Source organism: Pseudonaja textilis, chromosome 1, assembly GCF_049901715.1.
Source record: "Pseudonaja textilis isolate UNSWEBS1 chromosome 1, rPseTex1.2, whole genome shotgun sequence".
Lineage (NCBI taxonomy): Eukaryota > Metazoa > Chordata > Lepidosauria > Squamata > Elapidae > Pseudonaja > Pseudonaja textilis.
This window is the reverse complement of record NC_141990.1, coordinates 8,595,218-8,619,288: the sequence shown is the minus strand read 5'-3', so window position 1 is coordinate 8,619,288 and position 24,071 is coordinate 8,595,218. Positions and strand designations below refer to the sequence as shown.

The 24,071-nt window shown below is 42.5% G+C and overlaps 1 protein-coding gene across 6 annotated transcripts in view; it reads left to right on the top strand.

The window, feature by feature from the left end:
* The window catches only part of ACACA (acetyl-CoA carboxylase alpha), a 270,148-nt gene that overhangs the window by 111,626 nt on the left and 134,451 nt on the right, over nt 1-24,071 (top strand). For 4 of the 6 annotated variants that reach the window (XM_026710271.2, XM_026710269.2, XM_087925299.1 and 1 more), the window contains 4 exons: nt 8,499-8,522; nt 16,523-16,666; nt 17,812-17,908; nt 19,592-19,699. In XM_026710271.2, the coding sequence (XP_026566056.1) occupies nt 8,499-8,522; nt 16,523-16,666; nt 17,812-17,908; nt 19,592-19,699 (373 nt within the window). The remainder of the gene's footprint in view (nt 1-8,498; nt 8,523-16,522; nt 16,667-17,811; nt 17,909-19,591; nt 19,700-24,071) is intronic. The other 2 variants (XM_026710272.2, XM_026710270.2) reach the window with 1 other exon arrangement.

Genomic DNA, 24,071 nt, shown 5'->3' with positions numbered 1-24,071 from the left:
TCTGTGAAAGAATGTTATTGAGTCTAACCTTCTACCTCTCTATGAAATTCCCCCTCCCGAATTCCCAGGTACTAAATGGGACAGCCTCGAAGCGTCCAAGTAAAATATGGCTTCCAAGGCTGACAGTAGGGGTACTAAAGCATATTTGTGTCAACCCATAAAATATTTCTATGTTTTTTTTAGAGTTGCCAACAGAAAGGGAGGGGGGAGCAGTGCAGCAGCTTGCAAAACCGAAACTGCATTCCATAAATATTTTCAAAGATAGTAACTAGGTGACTGAAGTTTCTGCCTGTGCAAAATTCTAACTGGAGAGAATGATTGATGACTCTGGGCTATGGATGGGTCCCATTGGAGAATATGAATTACGATACACCCAGGGGGTGTAGGGAGAGCCAGGGGCAAGGGTGACAATGAATGATGTGTCTCAGAGTCGGCTATACCCAGGCAGTACTGGCATGTTAATTCCCAATAAATCCTTTTGAAGTTTTGGATGTTGGGCTCGAGACTCATTCTTTAATTGGGGTAACTGCCGGAATCCTGACAGTTTGCTTTCTTGAGTTACTTACAGGTGGTCCTCGACTTATGACCACAGTTGAGCCCAAAATCTCTGTGGCTAAGCGAGATGCAAAAGGGGATCACATGACACCACCACCCCCAAGACATCTCAATTGTCATAAACATGAGTCAGTGGCTAAATGACCAAATTCTGATCATATAATTGTGAGGATGCTGCAACGGTCATAAGTGTGAAAAACAGTCATAAGTCACTTTTTTTAGGGCTACTGTCACTTCTAACGGTCACTAAACAAATGGTTGTAAGTCAAGGACTACCTATATAAAGCAATAAAGGCAGGATAAAAATCTAACGAATTAATGAATAAACTGGGATTTTTGTGCAGGCCGTATTGTGTTTCCATTTTGTTCTGCCTCCATTTGTCTGTTGTTGTTGTCCAGGTTTCTGGTTTTGTTTTGCCTTCTGAAAAAGCGAGTCGTGTTCTCTATCAGCAACAGAGATGTAAATGCAACATAAACCATTGGCTTATCTTGGGATCACAAGTCCCATGCTTCCCAACAGCCATGCAGGCCGAGAATTCTGGGAGTTGTAGCCCCCGTAACTTGGGGAATATTAGATTGGTGGAAACTAGTCTAAAGTTTCATGGTCTACAGCAGGGATGTCCAGCCTTGGCAAATTTAAGACCTGGGGACTTCAACTCCCAGAATTCCCCAGCCAGCCATGCTGGGAATTCTGGGAGTCGAAGTCCACAAGTCTACAGCCTGTTATAATCAGTCACAGAAGTGTTCTCTGGAACAGGGAGATATTTCTGGGTTTCTGTTTTATTACATGTGGTGGTACAAATGGACAAAAGGCATCGCCCTTTCCTGAAAATAGATTCTCATATCCAAAACAAGAATCACAAAATGAATTTGCAAAGAAAGAAAGAAAGAAAAAAAATCACAAGCAGTTCGTTCCTCTCCCCTGATTTTAATGTACCTTCTAAACCCAGAGACCCCATTTGTGCACCCTAATGGGAATATCATTATCCTGCTTCACATCTCTCTTTGACTGCTGGTCATACTTTGGAGTAGCTGGAGTAACCAGAAAGCAAATCCGGTTAGAAGAAAAAAAAGCAGACAGAACTAACACCGAATTTAATTGAAATTTAAATTTAACCAGCTAAAGGCAAGCTGTTTAATTCTACAATATATGTATTAAGCCAGGTTTTACTTTCTGCCACATTACAAATTGCAGCAAAGTCTTGGGGCATCTTAAAGGCTAACATTTATATAGAGAGCCTCGGTGGTTCAGTGGTTAGAGTGCAATACTGCAGGCTACTTCTGCTGACTGCCGGTTGCCTGCAATTTGGCCGTTTGAATCTCACCAGGCTCAAAGTTGACTCAGACTTCCATCCTTCTGAGGTGGGTAAAATGAGGACCCAGATTTTGGGGGGCAATATGCTGACTCTGTAAACCGCTTAGAGAGGGCTGTAAAGCACTATAAACCAGTGTATAAGTCTAAGTGCTATTGCTATTTACTATTGCATACAGATAGTCCTTGGCTGATGGCCGTAATTGAGTCTGGCAATGACAATCATAAGTCATAACGATCATAAAGTGAGTCACCAAATGGAAGTAAACATTGGTTTCTATAAAAAAATAAATTCGCAACTTGTGATTGCATGACTAGGGGTGCTACAAACAACCATAATGCCAGCCGGTTGCCAAGCACCCAAAATGCACTCATGGATTGTGGTTGGGGATGATGTCAGAACTTCAGAACCAGGTCATACGTATCTTTTGGCCGGGTGGTGGTGGTGGTGGTGGTCCATCCTAACGTTGAAGGGTTGCTAAGCAGCTGGTTGTAAGTCAAGGACTACCTGTATTACAGTTGGATGACAGCTTTTCTGAATTATGTGGAGCTGCTCCGTTTTTCACCACAGGATCAGGCATTAATAACAGAGGTAATAACAAGGACCACACTGTCTGGTGAATCCAAAGAGACTTATTGTGTCTAAATTAAAAGGAATTTTTATTACATTAAGTAGTTATTTTGGATGTCTTCTGTATGTTCGTAAAGAAAATGTTATTCCAGAGGGAGAAGGATCGTGAACAGTTCCTTCACCCCCAGAATTAAAAAAGGATATTATGATACAACCTGTCAGCGTTCCAGCAACCCTCAATTCTGCCCAATAACTGGGGAGACAGACATCTTCTCAAAGGTTCCTTTTTATTTTGGATAGTAAACTGGCACGACTGGGGAATCCCAAATCTGAAAGTTCCGGGCTTCCTTGCAATAAGTAAAAACTACAAAATCCATCCCCTGCACCCATCATCACATCACATGCCCCAATCATCATCCGTTCCAAGTTAAGATTTCCTCTCACTTATGTGCAAAACAACCTGACCTTGAATCAGAAAAAGTATGTTATTATGTCTAACAAGTTAATACTCCAATGAATTTCCCCGCTTCCCAGGCTCAAAGGTGGCAACGTGGGAGCATCTGATCTCAATATGGCTTCCAAATCTGATATACCCTTTGGGCAGGGGTGCGATTCAACCGGTGTAACCACCAGTTTTTGGTGCTCTAAAACTTACTTTCTGCTGCAGTCCCGGTGAACAAATCAGCGGAGGCGCGGCAATTTGCTGTGCCACGCCAAACAACTGAGCTGAAAACCATGGAAATAAAGGACAACATTGTCGCCGTAGCTACAGGTTCGCCTGAACTGGGCTGAACTGGTAGAATCCCACCCCTGCCTTTGGGGCTGTTCTTTGTGCGAAATGTCGTAGGCTCTCCTACTTGAACAGTGGGTTGGACTAGAAGACCTTCAAGGTCCCTTCCAACTCCATTATTCTGTTATTCTTATGACCACCTTCTACGGGCAAATGTAAAAGACATGCAGGCCTAGGGAAGATTTTACTTTTATTTACTAGATTAGATTTTATCTTGAGCAATGCTCCCATTCAATTTTGAGCAGTGCTCCCTTGAAAATGCGGTTCAGTATTTTATATGTCACAGTCCATATAACTAGATGGACCCATCCTTTTCATTCAAGGGCCATAAAAATGAATCCGCTGAAATATCATCTCAAAAGTTTCCTTCAGGGGAGTTTAGGCTTCTCCACACGCTCCTGTTGAATAGTCATTGACGTCATCGGATGGATAAAAAACAGTGGCTGGTATCGAGCACCACAAGAACGGTACAGGTAGTCCCTGACTTACGACCACAAATGAGGTCAAAATTTCCATTGCTAAGCGAGGCAGAGGTTAAATGATTTGCCCCATTTTACGACCTTTCTTGCCACAGTTGCTAAGTGAGTCACTGCAGTGGTTAAGTTAGCAACCCTGTTGTTAGGTGAATCTGGTTTCCCCGTTGATTTTGCTTGTCGGAAGGTCGTAAAAGTTAGTCGCATGACCCCAGGATGGTGCAACCGTCATAAATGTGAATCTGTTAGATTTTGCAGCAGAAATTCAAATTCAGAAAGCACCACCCAGATGACTGAGTCAGCAGGATTCATTAACTTCTTTATATACATCATAATATATAAGTAAACGTACAGTACCGAAGTAGGTTCTTCCAACGTGGTAGAGAGTTACAAGCAAAAGTACAAGCAGCAGCTTCAGACCTCAGAGCAGAGAGTTTAGTTTCACTTTAAAGAGCTCAGATAAGTTTTGTTTCTTCGGAGCTGAGCACAGAGCTAAGCCACGCCCAGACTCCTTCCAGTCTCCGCCCCCAATTCAGCTCCCATTGGCTGACCTTGTTACCCATGTCTCTGCCAGTTCATGAATATTCTGACAGAATCAGCTACCAAGCATCCAAATGTAAATCACGTGACCATGCAGATGCTGCAATGGTCATAAGTGTGAAAAACAGTCACAAGTAAGTGCCCGTTGTAACTTCAAACGGTCACTAAGTGAACTGTTGTAAGTCAAGAACTACCTCTATATAAATCTTTTTCAACGAATAATAGAAAATCAACAATTTATGGTCCCTTGTATACAGTACCGGTAGTTCTCAACTTACAACCATTCTTTAGTGACTGTTCAAAGTAACAATGGGACAAAAAGTGACTGATCAGTTTTCAAACTTATGACCATTACAGCCTCCCCCATGGTCACATGACCAAAATTCGGATGCTTAGCAACTGGAGTGCATAAAGGTCGCAAAAGGTGGACACTGCAACCATCATAAATATGAGTCAGTTGCCAAGTGGCCAGATTTGGTCATGTGACCATGGGGAGGCTGCAGTGGTCGTAAGTGTGAAAAACGGCCATGAGTCACTTTTTTCATTGCCTTTGTGACTCCGAACTGTCACTAAATGAACTATCGTAAGTCGAGGACTACCTGTATACGCGTGTGAGAGCACTTCAAGGAATGTTTCAGGAATATTCTGCCTCGTGGAATCTTAAAAAAAAAACCCGGTTGTTTTTCACTGTCCCTGCTCACAATCCAAATCTAAATAAATGAATGAATAAACACAGATGCAAGGGCAGTAGAACTTAATTCCAGGTAAAATATTATCTCAGTGTGCAACCTGGGAATCCTACTTGACACACAGACAGAGAGACAGAAAAAGACAGGTGGGAAGAGAAGGCTAAAAAGGAAAAGAGAGAAAGGAGAAAAGAGAGAGAAAGGAAGAAAGGGGAAGAGAGGGGGGAGAGAGGAAGAGAGAGAGAGGAAGAGAGAGAGAGGAAGAAAGGGGGAAGAGAGAGAGGAAGAAACGGGGAAGAGAAAGGGGAAGAGAGAGAGAGGAAGAAAGGGAAAAAAGAGGGGGAAACAAGGAAAAGAAAGGTGAAGGGGGAGGAAGAGAGGAAGAGAGGTAGAGGAAGGAAGAGAGGGAGGAAGAAAAGGGAAGAGGAAAAGAAAGGGGAAGAGAGGAGGGAGAGAAAGGAAGAGGGAGAGAGGAAGAGAGAGAAATGGAAGAGAGATAGAGGAAGAAAGGGGGAAAGTGAGGAAAAGAAAGGAGAAGAGGAAGGGGGAGGGAGGGAGGGAGAGGAAGAAAGAGAAGGAGAAAGAGGAAAAAGAGGGGAAGAGGAAGAGAAAGGGGAAGAGAGATGGAGAGGGAAAGGGAGAGAAAGAAAGGAAAAGAAAGAGAAAGAGTGAAAGAGAGAGAGAGAGAGCACATTTTAATAATGCAGCTTCTCCCTTTCCTAATCATGAACTGGAGGTGAAAAATACAATGGCGGCCTGGTCCGTGCGCTCAGTGAATTATTTATTTCTCCTGCCCCCATTTCTGAAAGAACCGGTTCAATTTGGAAGAATTTAAGCTGAGCTCCGGTTGAACTTTCACCCCCGAACGAATGTTCCCATTGTCTTCCATTTTATTCTTGTTTGTGTTATAGCGATTGATAATACAATACATGCAATCACAGTTTAGCCAAACGTAAGGCCGTTTTTGACACCTGTAAATTACAGCAATGGAGAAATAGTTTCACCGTTTAATATAAACGTACATCAAACGAAAGACAACGTCTCTATCTGATATGTGTAGGACTGCATTGATAAGCTGAAGTCCAGGGTGGTTTTCCTTTTCCTAATGAGGGATGATGACGTTCAACTTTGGATCAACCAGTTCATTTCAGTCTATCAATCTATTTATATCTCCCTTGCTTTGCTTAATGCTACCAACCAGCCACCCCTTGCTGATTCCTATCTACTGGCAGTTTTATCAGTATAACACATTTTGAGACCGAGGGAAATTCCAGAATTGTTCCCAGGTTTAAATTTGCTGAGGATCAACTCCCTTCCGCAAATGTCTGTGGATTCTCAGCCATCCAGGTCACAGTTGTCTCAAAGGAGCTTTTCAAAAAGAAACTGGACTTACTTGATTTTTTTTTTCCCTTGAAAACATTTCGCTTCTTGGTTTTTTTTTTTTTTCCCCTTGAAAATGTTTTCGTTTCTCATCCAGAACTGAAGAAGCTTCTTGGATGAGAAGCGAAACATTTTCAAGGAAAATAACAACAAAACTGGCTGCCTTTTGAAAATCATTTTTGGGAACTCCCTTCAGCAGCAAATTCCCTGTCATATTTATGCTACTGATTGATTGGGACTGGTAAGTAGGAAAATTTGACCTCCTGACTAGTTCTTCCTGGCTGAAAAATGAATATAATTAAATAATGTATCTGGCAGTGGGATTAAAGTAGTGGGCTAGGGGAAGTGATGTCACTCCTCATGCCATCGACTCACTTCTTTTTCTTTTATAATGCTTTTTTTTTTGCTGTGATATATGAAATTCACTACCATACATTCTGATATTCACTTCCAAGTGATGTTCATTGAAACTTCAGCATTTGAAAGACAAAGGCTACAGGTTAAGTTCCAATCAAATTGATTCATTGCTCATGCGATGCACAGGAAAGTAGTCAACTAATGGTTACCACTATTTTGGCCGTAGATAATGGATAACAGAATTCAAGAGGGGTTGGACTTAGTCCGTTTGTGACTATGTAGAGACTCTAAGCTGGTTCCTCTTTTGACTCCACCCCCATATTCCGTCACTCCTCCTATAAGAATACCTACTATATCTTGATCAGAGGTGTCAAACTCAATTTCATTGAGGGCCACATCAGGGTAGTGTTTGACCTCGGTGGGGAGGCGGGGGGTGGGGGCAGGGGCATGGCCAGCTTGACATCCGTTTCAGCTGCGACGGCTTCCTGCAGCCCTCTGCCAGTGAAAATGGAGCTCAGGGGGGCTGCGTGTGCCCCCACACCGAGCTCCGTTTTTGCTGGCAGAGGCTTGCAGGAGGCCGTCGCAGCCAAAAGTGGAGATCGGGAGGGCCCCGTGCAGCTCTCCTGAGCTCCGTTTTCACTGGCAGAGGCACCGCGGGCCAGTCCATTGCTATTTCCAGGGCAGACCCGTGGGCCAGATCTAAGCACCCCGAGGGCCAGATCTGGCCCACGAGCCTTGAATTTGACATCCCTGATCTAGATAGTTGCTCTTTCTGGATAAAACATAACTTACACTGAGGTAAAGAAGAGGAATTAGATCCAACGATGGCGTAGAAAGTTACATTTGCTTTCCCCATGACCCTGGAATATTCTACCCCCCCAAATGCACAGGGGATTCAGTAGAGGCAATGGTCCTGGTTAACAGATAACAGATAATCAGAGTTGGAAGAGACCTTGTAGGTCATCTAGTCCAACCCCCTGACCAAGCGGGAGACCCTACACCATTTCTGACAGATGGCAGTCCAATATCTTCTTGAAAGTCTCAAGTGATGGCGCTCCCACAACTTCCGAGGGCAACTTCTGTTCCATTGGTTGATTGTTCTCACTGTCAGAAAGTTTCTCCTTATTTCCAGGTTGAATCTCTCCTTGTTCAGTTTCCATCCATTATTCCTTGTCTGGCCTACAGGTGCTTTAGAAAATAGCTTGACCCCTTCCTCCCTGCGGCAGCCCCTCAAATATTGAAAGACCGCTATCGTGGTTGTGTCCATAATATACAGTATTTTGTGCTACAGCAACAATATTACAAAGAGTTACAATGCTTTAATGCCTTGCCGCCCATCTTCAAAAGCTGTTTTTCAGTTAATTCTGTTTTACTTAACATTAAAGTTGGGTAGTGTTCCCCCTCAATTTCAATATAATTCATTTCTGAGTAAGTGGCTATACAATTGCAAGGGTAGTAAATGTATAAAGAATAGTTTGGTAACACCTTTCCCCCCAAAATAATTAAATGCAGCTAATTTTGTATAATTTTATATGGAATTGTCTTTAGGAAGAACTTCAGGTGGTTTTCCAAAGAACCTTTGGACTTGATTTTTTTCACATTTCAGGATATTGATGGATAAGCCCTTCTTCCTTATGTCCCATGGATGCTGCCAGAAAATAAATATGTTTATTTTTTTTGCCCCACTTCGACAAATGTAATGCTCACAGCTTCTGCTTTGCACACTGGCTTGAATGACAGCTCATTATTTTTTAAAAATTATTGATTTATTCATTTTAATGATGGCTTCCACTAACTAACCAATCTTTAACTAACTGTGGTTGTTTAATTGCAGAGGGAACATTCCCACGCTCAACAGGTACAGTAATTCTCCTTTTTAGCCCTTTTTAAAAAGTAGCTAGTTGTCAGAAGAATGTGTAGTTTTAACACATATTTTTTAAAAAATTGGGTTTTTAACAACCTAACTTTATTTATTTGTTTGGAATCTGGGTTCCTGCTCAAAACTATACCAATCTCTAATCCTTATTTTCAGGGTTTGTTTTTAATGTTTTCCTCTGTTCCCCTTTGAATGTTTCTGTGTTTGTTCTTCTCTTTATCCTTTCTTTTGGCATGCTATAAAAATTAACCTCACTAGCACTCAAGACTTACCTTACCTGCCTTAAAATTCTGTTCCAGATCTTGAAGCAAAAAAATAGTTAGTTTCCTTCCTCCCTTTCTTTTCCCTTGGGTAGCAAAGATGAACCCCAGCTGGCCAACTCACCAATTGGGATTTAAAGCAGAACGCGTAACTTAACTCCAAGTGGTTTTCAAAAAAATAAACAAATACACAGGTAGTCCTCGACTTATGACCACAATTGAGGCCAACGTTTCGGTTGCTAAGCGAGTCAGTTGTTCAGGGAGTTTTGCCCTATTTTATGACCTTTCTGGCCATTAAGTGAATCACTGCAGTTGTGAAGTTAATAACTCGGTTCTTAAGTGAGTGTTTCCTCCCCATTGACTTTGCTTGTCGGGAGATCGCAAAAGGGGATCATGTGATCCTGGGACACAGCAACCGTCATAAATGTGAGTCAGTAGCCAAAGCGTCTGAATTTTGATCACAGGGACGGCTGCAACAGTCGCGTGAAAAAAAAAACACTCATAAGTCACCTTTTTTTCAGTGATGTCGTAACTTTGAATGGTTACTAGAAGAACTGTTCTAAGTCGAGGATTACCTGCATATTGGAAAAAATAACAGTTCTCCAGATTTTCTGGATATTGACCCATATCACAAATTAGTAAATGTCAAATTTCCCAGCTGGGGAAGGTTCTGAATGCAGAAGCCTTAACTTTTTTCACTTGCCTAACCCTAAATCCTGTTTTAGCGAAAGAGTTTAGCAAAATATCCTTGTCAGTGTTTGCTCCCCTGTGAGTAGAAGGGATGTTGTTTTCTTCACTTACCTGGCCTTCCCTGAGAAAGCAGCCATTAGCTTTTCTCAGACAAAAGCCAAATCCAGTTTTACCAAAATTCCCAGGGGAAGAAAAGTTTTCCAAAGTTTTTGAATTAAAATACTAGCGGGTGGGGTGGAGTGGAAACCCTTTGCTTGTGAAAAGCATTTGGGACTCATGTCCCTGAAGAAACTGGTACTTCATTCCCCAGGGCCTAAATAAATAAAATGTATTATTGGATAGTGACCAAGAATTGGATTTGAAGACTAGCACATAATCTTTTACAGCAGCGGGAAGCAAACAGAAGTGCCCCCCTCTCCCATGGCAAGAAAGAGCAGGATTTTTAAAATCCCTTTGGGCTACAGATCTATTTGAAAGTCTGGAGAAACCTTGTTGTAAACATTATTTAAATGCATGAAATAAAGTGCATAGATGTACCCCATACTGCAAAGTTGCTCAGATTCGGCTGTCAAAAATATTGTAAGCCTCCCAGAGTCACCTCGTGGGGGGGAGATGGGCGGCATAAAAATTTCATAAATAAAAATAAATAATCTCAAATTACTTCAAATAGAGAGATGTATTAAAGACAACGGGCATTTTGGGAGACGAGGCGACGAAATAAGGCCATACCTTATTCAGTTGCCTACCGTACATGAGCCACTGGCTGAAAAACTAAATTTAATGAAAAGAAAGTTGTAATGTTTTTCCCAGCCAAGGTCAGGTGACTCCTAAATTCTTTTATCTATAGACTTCAAAGTGATCTGTGGACTCTAATTAAGAACTCTGTTCTAAACCATCACCTATGAAAATGATTTTGGGATGGGGAACGGGCCCAGTCAATGGTTCTAGCAGTACTTTGATTTTTCCCGCTTGTTTCATCTTCCATCGGTAACTCCAGTTGGCTGAAGGGTGCATTCTCTCCAGTTTGAATGCCTTGGCGGAGATAACTTTCCTCTGTCTTAAATTAACTTTTTTTTTTTAATGCCAACAATTCATTACTGCTTTCCAGGGAGGGAGGGAGGGTGGGTGGAAACTGGTTGGCTGAGAACATAATTATCATATAGTCATTTGTCAGGAAAGATGTACAGCTTCTCCCTCAAAAGAGAATGTATTTGCTTAGCCGTCTTCCAGAACGTTGTTGTGTTGTTTTCTTTTCCCCGTGTTGTTTCTTTCCTTTAAATGCAATTTTGCAAATATGGCTAAAGGCAAATTGGAGAGGTGGGGGGCTATGGCGGGGAGGATGGGTAGAGATAAGCGGAAACTCACTGGCTCACTCTATATTCTGGCCTGTTTCTCTCTTAAAGTAGTAATCACTGCACCATTTGAGGCAAAAGATAGAAGGCCGACATGACAGAACTTCTCCTCATGTCAGAAAGAAATATGCCACACTTCACAAGCTAGCATGCTTTGGACAAGTCTTTTCTTTTTCCTTAACCACCCATTATGTTAGATTTTTATAGGTAGGGATTTTTTTTTAATTTACACAACAAAAAATTCAATCATTTCCTCCATGGTAGAGAAGTGATGGCTTTTTTTGCAGAGGTATTTTGAACCACAACCTTCTGCTTTGTGTTTGTGAGGGACTCATCCTGTAACCTCCATTGATGTCACTATTTTCTTGAAGGACTCAGTGGAAAGTTCTAGTTTCACACAAATGGATGCACACAGCCACCTGTGTGCCTGACAATTCCCTTGCCACTGAGCTGGGGTCTCCAAAGTTGGCAACTTTAAGACTTGTGGACTTCAACTCCCAGAATTCCCCAACTTCATTGTGGAGTTGAAGTCCACAAGTTTTAAATCTGTATAAATTATCTGTCATCCAGGTCATAGTTGTCCCAAAGGTGCTTTTTTAGGAGTCCAGTTGCCTCCCGAAAAAGCATCTTTGAGACAACCATGACCTGGATGATTGAGAATCTCTACAGCTTTTTAGCTATGCAATTTGGGATGAACACCCTTCGAATGGTGTGGGAGTGTAAATGGATTTCCAGGAAAAAAAATGGCAGACTAAAAAAAATGGAACCATGAGCACTACTCCGGTGACCCTGAGACAAACCTCCAAGGGGCCTCAGTGAATGCAAATGACCAGCTGTCTGCAGAATATAAATCCTTCCATTCTCCACCATCCAGTCAGAGCTGAAGGAGCTTCTTGGATGAGAAGCGAAACATCTTCAAAGTAAAACAAGAAAGTCCAGTTGCCTCCTGAAAAAGCACCTTTGGGACACAAGTCTTAAAGTTGCCAAGTTTGGAGACCCCTGCCACAAACAAGAGATAGGCTGACGTTGTGATAGGTCAAATTTATCACAAGAGGCTGGTGTGTGGACCACATGTTGGGAATGATCTCAAGTGGTACAGGGTATCAATCAGTATCTGGAATGCTACACTATTGAATCAGCCATTTCAGCTGGCCATGTTGCAGGAAAGAGATGAGAGAAGTAGACGTAAGTCAAGGTTGGGTTCCAGATGTTGATTCATGAGTCCTTCCATGATGACCAACAGTAAAGCCAACTCGCAATTGTTCCTCGGTACCAGGAAGTTGCTCTCCATTGGAGAAGTGATGGGTTCATCCGACCCATTGCTTGAAGAAAAAATATGCTACGTAGGAGTGTCTGTGTGGATGATTAAAAAAAATAAATCAAGATGGCGGCTGCTGTGGCACAATTGAAACCCCACCTCCTTTAATGTGCACTCCTTGTTAAAAAGGGGTGGGGCTTTGACTGGCCGCCATCTTGACCCCTTTGACCAACTCTCCAATTATCCCTGGGATATAAGAACCTATTTTATTCCAGACCAGACTCCCATTTATAATATTTGTATACTTAGGAGCCCCCAAAAGTCACTCCCAGGTTGGGTTGCCCTGACAGAACGGCTACCAAACGAACACACAGGGTTATACATGTATACAACCAAACTAATTTAACACTAACCGAATTCAGCATGGTTGTGTGATTGCTATTCTTACGAACTGGTTAGGTGTGTTGCCTAAACACGTGGCTTTCAGAAAGATACTCACAATAACATCTCACCCACCTGTTTGAATGCCAATCTCTTGCCAATTCACGACCTGGATAAGATTATTGCCTAGAGGTAACTCCTCAACTTACAACCACGATTTTCTGTTGCTAAGCAAGGCAGTTGTTAACTGAGTTGCACCCCATTTGATGAGCTTTTTTGATACAATGTTAAGCCAGTCACTGCAGTTGTTAAGTGAAACATGCAGTTGTTAAGCAAATCTGGATTCCCCTGTTGACTTTGCTCATTGGAAGTGAGCTGAGAAGTTTGCAAATGGTGATCACAGGACCCCAGGACAGTGAAACTGTCATAAATACATGCCAGTTGCCAAGCATCTGACTTTTGATCACATTACCCTGGGAATGCTGCAGTGGTTGTAAGTGTGAAAACCGATCAGAAGTCATTTTCTTCAGTGCTGTTTTAAGTTCAAACAGTCACTAAATGAATGGTTGTAAGTCAAGGACTACCTGTATTTCAGAACATTTCTGAACCTATTCCATTGATGCTGATATATGGGTACTGAAATATCCAACTAGGTAGATCCAGCTGGCACAGTGGACAGTGCCCATTATTAGAGATTTCTAAACATATTTCAACATTTCATGTATTCGTGTTGATGTACATCCATGGCCTTTGTTCAAAGAAAATTTACTAAACCTTCAGAAACTAAACTTAGCTCTCTGTGTATAGGGGTGTTTGTGTATATGTGTGTTCTTAATTTGCAAATGCTAATATCTGTCTATCATCTGCTTCTGTCTGCCAGAGCAATGTGTAGCCCAACCGTTGAAAACATAGTTTGGGAATAGTCAAGATATAAATTGTTCTGCAGTGTATGTGGGGTTTTGTTTTTTTTAAACAGTGGAACAGGAGAGAGAATGCCTTCCTGGGTTCCTTTTAGACTATGCTATTTTTATTTTAATTATTTGTCAAAGAAAAATTACGAATTTGAACACGCAAAATAAAAAAAAAAACTAAAATGTGAGAGGGACGATAGACATGATAGTGCACTTACGCACGCCCCCTTAGAAACCCCTTCAATATGGAATGAGATGCACAGAAGTTAAATTGGGATTAAAAATTGTGAAAGTTATTTTTAAGTGGCACAAATATATGTGAGGCGTCACATAAAAAAGGAAAATAAAAGCAACAGCCACTCTCCCCATCCCAAAATTTGGGTAGTCTAAAATATTTGCTCATGGTTTGAAAACCTTGGTGAAAATTTCAAATCCTAGAATGCAAAAGATAAAAGACTCTTTTATCCAGGACTCAATTTGTATGGCTGTCCATCTCACATTCCTGAATCACGACAATTTAAAAAATGTCAGAAACAAAATTACAGATTCATAATACCATGCAAACATATTAACCATGATTAAAACCACAGTGTAACAACCGTAACAGGAAATTCTTCCTTCTTTAGAGTTGGGATGTCCTATGCAAAGCTCCCGCCGTGCTATAGATAATATATTCAAACCTTCCCTACAACAGCCTTGCAAAGTATTGAAAGGGTCTTCCCATAAAATAATACGAGTCTTTGCATACAACACTAAAGTTCCTAATTTCCATTGTGGATGCTCAACTGTTTAGCTGGCCAAACTCAATTCCTGTAATTTTTGTTTTTAACCTGTACGTATATTTTTAAAGAAAAGGTGAAAAAAAACCAGAGGTAGAAGCTTCATTGATAGTAATCTTACTACCTTGGTAGTTTTGATGGAGATGTGCTTTCCTCCTTGGGGTGGAAACTACACCAAAGAGGAAACCACCCCCACCAAAACTGGCAAGGCAAACTATTGCATACATTAAAAACAGACAGCAAACCCCACACTCCCTCATCCTGATGATGTTATCTAGTTGGGTAATGAGATGCCTGCAAGTTCCCACCAAGGAGCTTGCAAGCTATTGAGTCACCAAGATCAGAGTCCATCAAGAGTTCTGCATTTCCACCATGAGCCACACACATTCTCTTTATTGGAGTTTTTTTTTCCTTATTATGAAAGAATAGTTCTTCATACAGTATGTCCATGGGCTTTTGATAATGTTCATGGTTCTCATGTCATGCCAACCAGAGGTAGTATTCAGCAGGTTCTGACCAGTTCTGGAGAACCAGTAGCGGAAATTTTGAGTAGTTCGGAGAACCGGCAAATAGCACCTCTGACTGGAGATTTTACAGTATCCTTCCCCTGCAAAGCCCACCAAGCCACGCCCACAGAACCGGTAGTAAAAAAATTTTTTTTTAATCCCACCACTGATGCCAACCCATAAAATAATCTGAAAATGTGCAAACCCAGGCTCAACACACTGTAGGCTGGATTCATTCGACCCAATGGTCACATGACTCAGAGGTGAAGGTTAGCATTAAATGAAGCAGAGGTGGCCCTCAACTTACAAGCACAATTGGCACCCAGAATTTCAGTTGCTAAGCAGGCCGATTGTTGAAAGAGCTACATTCAGTTTCACAACTTTTTCCACTTATCACTGCAGTTATCAAATGAATCACGAATCTGACTTCCCTCGTTGACTGCACTTGTCAGGTGGGAAGGTCACAAATGGGAATCAGATGACCCTGGGATGCTGCAACCCTCATCCCAGGGATGAGGGTTGTTGTGGTTTGTTGTGGTCGGCAAACTCTGGGAAGCAACCTTGTTCTATCAGCGCAGCCACTTGCACCACCAGCTGTAGGGAGGGACTTAAATTCTCTATCCATCTCGCAAGCCATTGCAACGGCTTGTAAGCATGGCCAAAATATCACATCCAAGAGCCTTGTGTTGATGACAACAATACAGGGATTGGTATCCTTTTCCTGATCTTTTTGGGGGTGTTTGCTCAGGATCTTAAGTGGCAAACCAGCAATGCCTTGTTCTAGTTCACAGGAATCCTTCTAGTTTTAAAAAAATGGAAAATTTAAGTGTAAGATAAAAATTTTCACTCCTGTTTGGTTTATTTTTGTGTTACGGTGACCACTGAAGCTCTTTTGACACTCACTTTCAGTTGAACTGAAGCTGTTTAAAACCTGGTTACCAAGTTCCTCAACTGACTCTTCCAAGAATGTTGGAAGTCGCAGCATAGCACATTAGTGCATTGAAGGCACATTTGTCTTCTAATTCTGGTGGGGCTATAATTTTAATTTTGGCCTCTTGGTTTTGTTAGTGCAGCTCAGTGGCTAAGACGCTGAGCTTGTCGATCAGAAAGGTCGGCCGTTCGGCCGTTTGAATCCCTAGAGCCACGTAATGGAGTGAGCTCCCGTCACTTGTCCCAGCTTCTGCCAACCTAGCAGTTCGAAAGCATGTAAAAAAAAAATGCAAGTAGAAAAATAGGGACCACTTTGGTGGGAAGGGAACATCCTTCCGTGCGTCTTCGGCGTTAGTCATGCCGGTCACATGACCACGGAGATGTCTTCAGACAGCGCTGGTTCTTCAGCTTTGTAACGGAGATGAGCGCACTGCCCCCTAGAGCCGGAAACGAGCAGCACGGATGGGCGAAGGGAAACCTTTACCTTTTTAATGGTGCCCTAAATGGTGGGAACAATTAGTCCCCTCTTGTTTCAAATTCAGCCTCGTTCAGAGTTGAGGAAGGGGGTGGGATGAGGACAGGGCCCCAACCAACAAAACAGCAAATCTTCAAAACCTGCAATCTGCAGATTTAATTTGGAACAGTCATGCAGGTGGTCTTGGGAAAACAAGAGCCAACATCAGGGTAAGCTTAAATCCACCCAATTTTTTGTGTGTGCTTCTTTCTTTGAATTTCTACATGCCAAACCAAGTGATGTTTTCTCTTTTATTTTACTGACAAACCCACCCACCCACCCACCCACCCACAACACACCCAGTTTCGTGAGCTCTTTTGTTCCTCCTGACCTTCTTTTTGTGCCTCGTCTGTCTTCGGCTGGTCTCCTAATACGTCCTGTGATTTGAACCTGCTGTTTAGAATGTCCTTCTCGTCTAACCTTAACCATTACGGGATGGTCCACGTGGCCAGCGTGAGCGACGTTCTCCTGGACAATTCTTTCACCCCACCGTGCCAGCGCATGGGAGGCATGGTTTCCTTCCGAACCTTTGAAGACTTCGTCCGGTAAGCAGTGGGGCAGAACCAAAGCTAGGACAGGATTGCTTGTTTTCCTCCTCCTCCTCTTCTCTTTTTTCTCCTTCTTGTCCTTCTTCCTCCTCCTCTTCCTCCTGATTCTTCCTCCTCCTCTTCTTTTTTCTCCTCCTCTCTTTCTCCCCCTCCTCCTCTTCTTCCTCTTCTTCTTTCTGAATTATTCTCCTTCTGTGATGCACAAACCCCCAAGTTAAGCTATGTATCAAAAAGGGTAATTTGAAGGCAGGATGGAAAGGGTATGAGGAAAAAAATTGCATAAGGGTGAAGGGATCTGGGGGCAAAGCTCAGGTGAACATCTTATGAAAGAGATGTTTAACTTTGAATGTCTATGGCATGGGTGTCAAACTCGTGGCGTCCCATTGCATCACATGAGGTTTTGCGATGTTTTTTCCTCTTCACGGAGCTGGAGTGGACGTGGCCTACGCATGACACGTCTTGCGGGCCACCAGTTTGACACTTCTGGTCTATGAAGATTCTCAGTTATCCAGGTCATGGTTGTCCCTAAGGTGCTTTTTCAAAAGGCAACTGGACTTTCTTAGTTTTTTTTCTGAAGACGTTTCGCTTCTCATCCAGTTCATGAAGAAGTGAAGAAGCTTCTTGGATCAGAAGTGAAATGTCTTCAAGTAAAAACCAAGAAAGTCCAATTTACCTTTTGAAAAAGCACCTTGGGATTTCACTTTGGAGTTGTCTGCTTCATCTGTGTAAGGGAAGGGACCACCTTATGCAGTTTGTTGTCACATAGTTCAGTGTTTCTCCACCTTGGAGATTTTAAGATGTGTGGACTTCAACTTCCAGAATTCTCCAGTCAGCAATGCCGGCTGAGGAATTCTGGGAGTTGAAGTCCTTCTTAAAGCCGCCAAGATGGAGAAACGCTTGTAACAGTAAGCAACTTTGGCCTGTACCAACAATACTCTTTTCCCTTCCTACTTTTTACACCTTTCGATATTTTGTGCCTTGACTTCAGAAATCTTGCAGGATATTGTGGACCGGAGAAAGCAGAAGACATGGGTGGGATAAAGTTTGAGACAATGAAATAGAATGCTGGGAATATCTTAAAATGTTAGATTGTTGTTTGATGTTGAGATGATGGCTCAAATTTTGCTTATGCCCTGCTTCAGACTTTTTGATGAGATTATGGGATGCTTTTGCGACTCTCCACCTCCGAGCCCCACCTTTCCAGAATCAGGGCACCCATCCCTCTATGATGAAGACAAGGTACAGTAGTCTGTTCTGATTGGGTTTGACTGTAGAGGCAGCTTCTTGAGTTGAATAGACAGAGGTGAATTAAGGGAGTCATGGAGAAAAAGGTGTGTGCAAGCATATGGATGCAGTTCATTAGAGCAGCTGTGTCTTTTTCGGGTGTGTGCAACACATTTGAGTACCAATAGAAAAAAATACTTGTAGCTCATGCAAATGCAGGGTCTTTCTTGCAGAAGTTTTATTACCCTTGTACTGATGATGTTATCTAGTTGGGTAATAAAATTCTGCAAGAAAACGGTCAAGCTCAGAGAGCACCAAGGACCCTGCATTTCAACCCTGAGCTACAGATATTCCGTGGGTAGCATACATGGGCATCAAATGTTTCAGAAAGCAGGCAAATGAGAGAATTTTTCTTGTAGGCAAACTTCAACCTAGTATTGATGAAGTTACCTGGTTGGGTAACAAAATGTCTGCAAGAAAACAGCCAAACTCAGAGAGCTCCAAACACTCCAGATTTACATACTTTTAATGCCATTGAATCTGGAGGGATGCACTACCCTAATTTATAGTATTCCTTGTTTCTGATGATGGTAGAATCTTATTGGTTCCAGATCCAAGAGAAATTAAATCCGAGTCGCCAAGATGTCATGTAAGATTACACAAGGCTGATTCTTAGCTTAAGGGTTGGAAAAACCTTTCAGGCATTGGATGCTATTGTGTAAAAGGTGTATGATGACATAGTCCCAGTTTTTTTTAAAATGACCTCATATCTTGCAAGACTATATTATTTCTTGAGACGTGGAAGTTTCATACAACTATGTCAACATTTGGTGACTTCTCTAAGAAACACATTTCAAATTGCACAGTTTTAAGATTTAATTATTTAGCTATTTGTCTTTTTATAATCTATAAGCCACCCAGAGTTGCCTTATGGCGGGGGATGGGTGGCATAAACATTTAATAAATAAAAAATAGACAATGCCAGCAATTTTATAAGATTTTGGCCACACATTTATTACATTTTTGATAGCTGTGAATGGATGCTTTGAAAGAGCTCTGGAGTGGTTAAAATGCAGCATTGCAGGCAAACTCTGCCCACAGCCTTAAGTTCAACCCTGACAAGGCTCAAGATTGGATCAGCTTCCCATCCTTCCGAGGTCGGTATAATGAGGACCCAGATTGTTGGGGGCAATGTGCTGACTGTAAACCACTTAGACAGGGCCGTACAACACTGTGAAGTGGCATATAAGTTTAAGTGCTATTGTTATCTTAATCATTAATTGTTATCTTAATTAATGCCTTAAGCATTAAATGCAAATTATTTTTCCACATTGCGAACTGCCCAGAGAGTGCTGTGAAGTGGAATGTAAGCCTAATTGCTATTGCTATGCCTATCTGGATCACTAATGCTCAAATGTGACGCACCAATGGATTGGTGATTCTGGCTTTGGCAATTTTTAAAAGCACTTAAGTTACAGAATTTAGAAGGACGCACTGTTCCCATCTGAAGCACAAACAGCCATTTTTCCAAAAATCCTGAAGGGTACAATAGGGTCCTCATTCCACCTGCAAACATTATGCAGCCATTGATTTATTGCTACATTTTCTTTCTCTCTCTCTCTCTCTCTCTCTCTTTCTCTCTCTCTCTCTCTCTCCCCCCATCCCCAATTCACTTTCTCATTTTTCTTTGAACCACAGAGTGCTCGAGATGAACCTATCCATATCCTAAATGTCGCCATTAAGACGGACTGTGATATCGACGATGAAGGTCTCGCAGCCATGTTCAGGGAATTCACGCAGGGCAAGGTGAGCTGGTGCCATTCTCTAGTTATTTGTTTTTCTTCATTTGTTTAGCGAAGTGGAATGCAGATTCTATCCATCATTGCTTCCTCTTTTTTTTCTTTTTTCTTTGGAGCTGTTTGCTTATCTTTAAGGACAAGTGTCAACTCCTTGGGACAATGGCCTCTTATTTTTATTATTATTATGGAATGGTCCCTGGTAGCGCTATAGAAAATAATAACATGGCTGAGCAGCTCTCTTGTCTGAGCTATTTGTAAATAATTGTAGAAGTCACCCAGCAGTATCACTTCACAACTGAAGAAGGGTGCCGTCTGATTAGATCTTAAAAGGTAGAGCCTCTTTTCTCATTTTTTTTAAAACTCTGCCCAGGAGAAAAACCACCTTCATGCCAAGACTGACCTTGCTTTTCATGCCAAGAGGACAGGAGAAATAAAGACTTCTTTGGAGACCCCATTCTCGGTCTGTTTAGACCAGGGGTGTCAAACTCGATTTCATTGAGGGCCACATCAAGGGTTGTGTTTGACTTCAGTGTGTGTGGCCAGCTTGATGTCACTTGTGTCAGGGTGCCTGTGGTGGCTCGAGCGTTCCTGCCAGCAAAAACAGGCTCCCAAGCTCCCTTTACGGCTGCAACGGCCTCCTGCAGCTTTCTGCCAGCAAAAAGGCTGGAGGGCTGCAGGAGGCTGTTGCAGCCCAAAATGGAACTCGGGAGGACCCCGTGCAGCTCTCCCGAGCTCCGTTTTGGCTGGTAGAGGTACTGCGGGCACCACGGGCTGGTTTTTTGCTGTTCCCAGGGCGGCCCTGCAGGCCAGATTCTAAGCACTCCGCAGGCTGGATCCGCCCGCCCAGGCCTTGAGTTTAACACCCCTGGTTTAGACAAAATACAGGTAATCCTCAACTTATGATAACAGTTTGAGCCCCAAACTTCTATTGCTAAGTAGAAGTTGTTCTACTGGGGGTGGCTCAGTTGTTAAATGAATTTTGCCCTATTTTACAATCTTTCTTGCTGCCGTTATTAAGGGAATCACTGCAGCTGTTAAATTAGTAACACGGTCGCTAAGTGAATTGGGCTTCCCCATTGACTTTGCTGATCAGAAGGTCGCACAAGGTCGCATAACACAACCCCCAGGACACCGCAACCGTCATAAATATGAGTCAATTGCCAAGTGTCTGAATTTTGATCATGTGACCATGGAGACGCTGCAATGGTCGTAAGTGTGAACAATGCTCATAAGTCACTGTTTTCACTACCGTTGTAACTTCAAATGGTCACTAAATGAACTGTTGTAAGTCGAGGACTGCCTGTCAACAACTGATACTTAAAAACAAATGAAGACCTTCCTTCTTACCATTGGACTGGAACAAAAGGAAGCAGATTGAATGTCCTATTGCAGTGGTCCCCAACCTTTTTTGTGCCACGGCCCAGTAACGGCATCACAAAATGATCCGCGGCCTGGTACTGGTATCAGCACGCATGACAAGGCAAGGCGAGCCGAGCGACCGGCCAGCCAGCCGTCCCCCGCTTCTCCCCGCCACCTTCAACTCCTCCTTTGTACCTTTGTCGATGGGCTTCGCTTCGGGACGGCTTCGGGACGGTCACTCGGCTCACCTTGCCTTGAGTGCTGAAAGAATCCTCGCACCTTAGTTTTGTTCGAAGCCGCCCCCTTGATGAAACTAAGGCGCAAGGATTCCTTCAGGACCCAAACACTGCTTTCCAATGGAAAAGCTCACCCAGAAGCACTTCCTCGTCAAACAAGATGGCGGCGCCCAGCAAACCGGCGGCCCGGTAGGAAATGTTCCACGGACCGGTACCGGTCCGCGGCCCGGTGGTTGGGGACCCCTGTCCTACTGCATTTCTGAAAGGCGATATAAAAAGCCCTGATGGCGCAGTGGTTGAAATGCAGTATTGCAAGCTAATTCTGCCGACTGCCAGCAGTTCGATCCTGACCTGAGGTTGACTCAGCCTTCCATCCTTCTGAGGTCGATAAAATGAGGACTCAAATTATTGGGGACAATATGCTGACATTTATAAACCGGGCTGTAAAGCACTACGAAGCAGTATATAAATCTGGGATACCGGGATTACTATTGCCGTTTGTTGCAGTTGTTTTATTAAAAACATTAAAACGATGAAGTTAACATCCCTTCCCCGCTCTTTTTGTTTCATTTTCATGTTGTTTTCATACATTATTATTTTTTTTAAAAAAAATTCTTAACTTCATTTAAGGGGGAACCTTAAATTCCCTAGCCTGGAACCAAAGCGATTTAATCAAAGCGAGCGTTCTCTCAGGGATGCGTAGATAAGGAATGGCTGCCTTGGATCTCCCTCGCGCCCCACCATCAAGAATCTCTAGTTTACATTTCTTCCCCGTAAATGAACTGCTAAGCTCGGTTTTCTTTCATTTGCATGAAGAGGCTTGTGGGGTGCGTGTGTGTGTGTGTGTGTTTTAAGTGTGTCTGGAGGAAAGAAGGTGTTGTGCATTAAACTATCAAATAGCTTGATCCAAATTGCCCAAATAAATTTCCAGTCTCAGCATGTCCCAACAGGATTCCCACCCACCCTCCTCGTGTGCCTACATGTCTCTGTGTGTACGTGTCTGTGTGTGTGTGTGCATTTGATAGAAATTAGGATCGTATACTTGCAAATGACTGGTGGAGGTGATTGAAACAGACAGTGGAAATAGACTTTCTCCAGGTGTTGGTACCTAATAGCACAGTAATAGCTGTTGAGTCGCTGGGAGGCCTGTATTATTACAATGTAATCAGAATCCCGTTGCTACATACTTATTGTCTGACACTTGTGGAATTTTAAAAGCAATAACCTTCTTTTTTAAAAGGAAAATCTCAACCTCATTATTAAAGTTATTTCCCCCCTCCCTTTTCTTCCCTCCCCTCCACGGCAAATGCTTATTTTCAAAGGGCGTTTACCGTAGTAAAATCTTCTCTTCTGGAAAGAAGGATTCAGATCCTGAAGCCGAGGACATGAAGCTTTTGTCTGTTTTTTTTCTTTCCTATCAAAGCCTGGTTGTTGTTGTTATTGTTTTTTAATCACTTCTGATTTGGGGTGAGGTGGAGGGGGGGTGGCCAACTCACCGTGGCCAGCTTACCGTGGCCAACTCTAAAACCGTGGCCAACTATTCATGTCGAAGAAATGGTGGAATGGAAAGGAAGCCAAAAGAGGGACAAAATGAAATGTGAATGACAAAAATTAAAATTAATTTTAAATTGTTTTAAATAATGACATTGAATTGCCCAATTGTCCTGTGGCGAGTTGGCCACAGTGAGTTGTCTCTTGGCGAGTTGGCCGGGGCAAATAATAATAATCATAATAAATGATACCAATAAGAGAAGGATAATAGAAAACATGAGAAGGATAATAGTAATAATAATACAGACACACCACCTGGGTAAGACAGTACTGTGGGAATTAGGTCTTCAGCAGAGTGATGAAAAACTGGGTCTAGTTGTTTTAATAGGCAATGCCCTGTAGTGGCGTCCTGAGGGGAAGAATTGAAACAGTTTACGTCCAGGATGTGAGGGGTCTGTAGCAATAGTAACAGCACTTAGACTTACATACTGCTTCATAGTGCTTTTATAGCCCTCTATAAGTGGTTTACAGAGATAGCATGTTGCCCCCAGCAATCTGGGTCCTCATCTTACCCACCTCTGAAGGATGGAAGGCTGAGTCAACTTTGAGCTGGTAGGATTCGAACTGCCAAATTGAGGTCAGCTGGCAGTCGGCAGAGGTGGCTTGCAGTACATCACTCTAACCACTGCGCCACCGAGGCTCATATCAATATCTGTAGATATTTTCTCAGCCCTCATTCTGACCCATATAATATGTAAGTCCTCTCTGGAAGGCAGGCTGGTTGCGATCGTTTTTTATGCAGTCCTAACTATCTGTTGGAGTATGTACCTATCCTGTTTGCTTGCTGTATCAAACCAGAAGTACAAATGACAGGCTCATTTACAATCCAAGAAACGGATCATGGTCGCTTCTGAGATATTTGCCACATCCTATATTTTTTTTATGGGCGCAGCTGCCTCTTATCTGACCGTTGCCTTCGGTCTCAAGGTCATTCTCACATACCCCTACAAGCGCATTCAGATTTGCAAGATTCTGCTACTACCTTATAGCAGTAGCTGCTCCTAACTATGGTGTCCTAGTCTGGTTTACCTCAAAAGACTGACACCTGAACAAGGAAAGGAGGACACGAACCTGGAGGAAAAAAAAAATACTTTGGCCTGCATATATATAAAAGCCCGTTTTGTCTAATGATTAAGGCTAGAAAGCAATTCCTATTTATAGTTCCAGGACTATAAATAGAATTTCTTACAATAGCAGGTATAGTTGTAAAAAAAAGCTTTACAGTACAGAGAT